The sequence below is a fragment of the Anopheles darlingi genome, chromosome 2 (assembly GCF_943734745.1).
Source record: "Anopheles darlingi chromosome 2, idAnoDarlMG_H_01, whole genome shotgun sequence".
NCBI classification, from domain to species: domain Eukaryota; kingdom Metazoa; phylum Arthropoda; class Insecta; order Diptera; family Culicidae; genus Anopheles; species Anopheles darlingi.
Genome location: NC_064874.1, coordinates 66,963,557 through 66,968,556, shown reverse-complemented (window position 1 = coordinate 66,968,556; position 5,000 = coordinate 66,963,557). Strand labels below are relative to the sequence as shown.

At 49.0% G+C, this 5,000-nt stretch overlaps 2 protein-coding genes across 2 annotated transcripts in view; one reads left to right on the top strand and one right to left on the bottom strand.

Moving 5' to 3' along the window:
• The window catches only part of LOC125952654 (MTRF1L release factor glutamine methyltransferase), a 1,238-nt gene extending 307 nt beyond the window's left edge, over positions 1–931 (top strand). The window contains exons 1-2 of the mRNA XM_049682265.1: positions 1–355; positions 432–931. The exon at positions 1–355 is cut by the window's left edge and continues 307 nt beyond it. Coding sequence (XP_049538222.1) covers positions 1–355; positions 432–896 — 820 coding nt within the window. The 3' untranslated portion in view covers positions 897–931. The remainder of the gene's footprint in view (positions 356–431) is intronic.
• Positions 906–5,000, bottom strand: part of LOC125952633 (histone-lysine N-methyltransferase eggless) — a 4,725-nt gene continuing 630 nt past the window's right edge. Inside the window, exons 2-9 of the mRNA XM_049682227.1 lie at positions 4,957–5,000; positions 4,516–4,895; positions 4,306–4,435; positions 4,093–4,236; positions 3,779–4,029; positions 1,634–3,692; positions 1,299–1,459; positions 906–1,208 (exon numbers count right to left, since the gene is read on the bottom strand). The exon at positions 4,957–5,000 is cut by the window's right edge and continues 274 nt beyond it. Of these exons, the coding sequence (XP_049538184.1) occupies positions 1,002–1,208; positions 1,299–1,459; positions 1,634–3,692; positions 3,779–4,029; positions 4,093–4,236; positions 4,306–4,435; positions 4,516–4,895; positions 4,957–5,000 (3,376 nt within the window). The 3' untranslated portion in view covers positions 906–1,001. The remainder of the gene's footprint in view (positions 1,209–1,298; positions 1,460–1,633; positions 3,693–3,778; positions 4,030–4,092; positions 4,237–4,305; positions 4,436–4,515; positions 4,896–4,956) is intronic.

Genomic DNA, 5,000 nt, shown 5'->3' with positions numbered 1-5,000 from the left:
CCCCGAACCGGAAACTTCCATCAGCAACATAATAGCCCACGTGCTCGAACTTTCCGGCCCGGGCGATGTGGGCGATCACCAGAACTCCTCGCTCAGTGAGCAACAAATCCGGAAGATTGAAGAGATGTGCGAGTGCCGACTGGCCAGGATGCCCCTGCAGTACATTATCCGGGAGTGGGATTTCCGTGATTTGACGCTCAAGATGATCCCTCCCGTATTTATTCCGCGCCCGGAAACGGAGGAACTGGTCGAACTGATACTGCAGCAGATGGATAGCCAGAAGGAAACGTTCTTTCTCGAGATCGGCTCGGGCAGCGGTGCGATCAGTCTTTCGATTCTGAAACACGTCCCCAAGGTAAGATTAACGTTTACGGAGGAGGCGATGCCAACCATCTTTACTTCTCATCCTTTTCTTGAAACCCCCTTTCCAGTCCTCGGGCATCGCGATCGACCAGAGCCGATTGGCGTGTGAACTGACACGCGAGAATGCGGCGGCGGTCGGACTCGACAGTCGGTTGCGAATATTCAAACACAAACTGATCAACGATCTGCCGGATACGCTGGCGGGCGAACAGTTTGACATGATCGTTAGCAACCCGCCCTACGTACCTTCGGTGCTGCTACCAACGCTCGAACCGGAGATAAAAATCTACGAAGATTTGCGCGCCCTCGACGGTGGCAACGATGGACTGACTGTGATAAAGGCGATTCTGCGGATAGCGTCAAAGCATCTCACCAAAGACGGCGTACTGTGGCTCGAGGTGGACATTTCCCATCCACCGGTAATCGAGAAGTTTCTAGCGCAACACGGCGATACGATGGGATTACGGTTCGTTGCTTCGTATAAGGATCTTTTCCAAAAGGATCGTTTCGTTGAGATCGTTAAAAGCTGCTAGACTTCACACAGTTAGCGCAAATGCCGTGGTATATTGGTATATTTCCAACTGAGAAACTATTCCGAGAAAGTGTGGCTTCGGCGGAAGAAGGCGAACGGACCGTAGTTAAAGCAAACGCTTACGGCATTCTTTTTCCCCGCAGTGACAGTAGAGCACTTTGCCGGCCACTGAGCCGACATCGTAGTTATAGTTCCACGTTAACTCCGAGCCGGCCTTTATCAACTTCTGCGCAAAGAAGGCCACCCACGGAAACCGGGCATCGTGCGTGTCGACGAACACGTTCTGGACGAACAGATTAGGTACACAGGAATGCTGAAATGAGCGATGGATTCAAACACGAGCCAGAGTTGAATGCATAGAACAATACACTAACGCACTGTAGAGAAACATCTGAATACCTACGTTAAAATAGCGGCCCAGATTGCCCGACTTTTTGGCGTCCATAATGTAGGTGGCTTCGTTCTCTCCGTAGTATTCGCGAAGAGATTTTCTCTTTTTAGTTTTGCCCAGCGCCTCTGCTTGCGACATTTCCATGTTGGGTGCGAGATTGATTGGTTCGCGCTCTGCAAAAAAGACACCGAGCATCAATAATTAGTCCGTAGGAACATAGCATCAATATACGCTGCGAATAGATCGGCAAATAATATTATAAAGAACGTGCGTACGACATGCTTCCAAAGCAACGCATTAGGTAAAATCCCGTTGACCATTAAAATGAATTATTACGATAAACGTACCTCCGGAATCTTTTTCCTTTCGTTTCTCACCAGTCAATTCATCATCCTGCGTTTCTGTTACCAGTTTACGAATCTGAGATCGTGTCTTGACCACCATACGCGATGGTTTGCTTGTGTAGGTGAATTCTTCGTCCGAATCGGGTTCCACATTGCTGGCTCCATAGTCGGGCGCAGAATCAGAATCCTCGTTTTGGCTGTTCTTATCTTGTAATTCATCCTCCTCCTCTTCCTCGATGTTCGACACATCGCTCTCGTACCCTTCCTTTGTGTTCTGCACCGTTTCGATGTAGTCCAACTCGGCGTAATACTCGTCACCAGTTTGGTCCTCGTTCTGGGCGCAAATCTCATTGCTCGCCTCATCCGTGATCAGGTGACCGGAGTACACACAGATGAAACTGCCTTTGGCTATATCATTAAGGCAACGAATACCCCAGCCCCTGTTGCTGGTTTTGAAAATTTGCAATTTCGTAAGGAGCGGGTGCTGGACAACTCGGTTGAGGCAATCCATTTTGCACTTACACCGCGCGTTACACTCGTAAATGCCGGTCATGACCGATTCCTCCAGCCGCTTGTATACGTAGCCGATCGATTCGATCGGTTGTTCCGGTGACAGAAATTTCGCGCCCTCGATCGTCAACTGCCAGCACTGGCATTTGCTTTTATCGAAGCAATCATCTTCACAGTCACAGCAGGCCAGAAAATCTTCGTCCAAATTAAGGTTCACACCCTCGGTGGGTATGCGTTTGGTTGAGTACTCGCATGGCGGCGGTTTTGTATCGTCGAAATAGTTCACACACGAAACGGGCGTGTACTCGAGCCCATTCGAAACGTCCGGTATGTCGACCACGAGGTATTGTGGACGATACTCAGCAAACACTCGCAACTGTGGATCGAACTCAAAGTTATCGACGTTCAGCGTTGCCTTCGTAATGCGCAAGTAACGGTGCACCTCCGCCATCGATCGCATACGACGACCACACGGACCTCGGTACACCACACTGGGCACCTTCTTGAAGCGAGATTTGCAAATCTGTCGCTCCCATCCACAGAGCAGCGGCTTACCGAGGTGGCTGAATGATCGCATATCGAACGAAGATTTGTACAGACAGGTAGGTCCGCAGTTGTGCGGTTTGAACTTTTGCGGTGGTGGATAGCGCTTCGTCGTGTAGTTCGTCGTAGATCCCTCTGGCCGATCGTTATCACAATAGATGATGCTTTGGTTGAGATATGTAGGCCGATCCACCGTGCTTTTCCGGGCCGTTTGCGCTTGTTTCGCTTTACCTCCAACGTCGCTGCGAGCTTCTTTCGGCGCTTTGCTGTCTTGCGGTGCCGCCGATGGCACTGGGCCGATGGGCTTTTGACCCATAATGTCGGAGCTGCTTCTCGCGGTACCCTCATTTCCGACGCCGGTCTCCTCTTCGTCGTCATCGATTGTCATGTACTCTATTGACGGCTCATTACGTTGCTGAAGTTTGGAGTACTTTTTGTTGCCGAAGTGTTGCTGATTTATTCCGTAGAACAGCGGAGCAAACCGAGTGGAGCCACGATAAATCCATTCATGGCGCTTTAACGCGGGGAAGTAAACCTCAATCAGGCTGGCATCAAGCCGCGTTACGATTGTATCGTACCAGGTAGCGTTTCGCTCTGTCATAAGTCGCTGCTGGGGTTTTACGTGCACCATCGGCCTGATCTTGTGAATTTTGATCAGGTAGTCCTTGATAAACTCGCGCGAATGGATATCCACATCGTCCCAAACGTTCTTCGATTGGAAACAGACGACTCGAACGTCTTTGGGTGGCAGGTACTGGGCGTATCCATCGTCATAGAAAACTAGATATCGGTAGCGATTGTAGCTGCCCAGCGACTCACCGACAACACCCGGGTAGAACGCGTCTTGCACATTTCCACCCTTGCCAACGTACGATTCAATCTTAGCAATTACACGCGTCCCGAGCATCAGCTTTCCTATCGGCGCCGTATGGTAGGCAATACATTTGGCTGATCGTAACTGCAACATAGATCCTTCCGGTTGCAGAAACTTGATATAGTACATAATTTCCTAAAACCAAAACGGAAAAACACGGTCAGTACTAGAGGTGTTTCATCTGCTTTAGTTGGACAGTCGCAACCGCACCATGTACTCACGTTATTTCGCTTCACTTTATCTATCACTCGACACTCATTCCACTTGGCAAACAGTTTATCGCCAGCAGCGTAATACACGTGGCTCTGGGTTATGGGCTCTCGGCGATGCATGTCACTGTTGGGGTCGTTGCCGATGATTAATTCGGGAAGCTGTTTTATTTCCAATTTTCTGGCAGCGTAAATGGCAAAGAGGTGTTCGTCCGCCCTCTTCGATATCTGTTTAAACGTAGGTTCAAGGAATTTGGAGCAATCTGCAAAAAGATGCGATTTGAGTACTCGATGCTCGCCTTTCTCGCCCTCCGCTTATAGCTAACCTTCATTTTTCGCAATTATCTGTTTAATGTAGTCGAAGGATTCCTCCACCTGTTCCTGTATCTTGTATTTATCGAATGTTTCTTTTATGACGTCCTCCAGTTCCGCTTCGACCAGTGCTATTATGTCCTGATGCAATGGTATTTCTAAACGGGGGAAAAAAGACCTTGATGCTACAGCAGCATATAATTGTTAGCACACGATATGGCACTTACCATTTTCAAATTTTAGCAGGTCAATCTTATCTTTGTCCTCGTCATCGCTATCTATAATTTCCACTACCTCCTTTTTGGTCGGATTGTGCCGAACCACTGGAGTTTGATTCACTATCATTGAGCAATAATTCTGAAATACAACAAATAAAACCAATCCACCTCAATTTGCACCCTTCCGCAGTAGTGGCTCAGCAAAGGAATTGCAGTTACCTCGTACTCTCTGATGACTGCTCCAAAGCAATCGGTACATAAAAGTGGAACTTTCTTCTTTTTCTTCGACACGTCGTAAAAGTTGATCGCGAACAGAGGGGCCTCAACGTACTCCCGGCACTTCGAGCTACACTCCGGATTGCAGCAATCGGACCGCGGGAGGGTAGGTTCGGGTTTTGTCTGCTCATCCTTAACAGGTTCCGGGGTCACCTTTTCGTCGACAACTTCACCGGGTTCAGCTTCCAGTTCAAAGTTACTGTCCACTGCTGCAGCAATATTTTCGATCGTTGCCTCTACCATCATCTCAAACGCATCGCCACCTTCCGGTTGCGTGGCCGGCACTTCATTTGCCATTTCCTGCTGTTTTGGTTCGTCGCATGCTAGAAAACAAAAATACAACTTCGACGGTGAACAGCATCAAAGAAAAGAAGTCCAACCCACCTGCAGCGTTCTCCTGTTCCTGGCGGTCTTCTGGCATTTCCTCG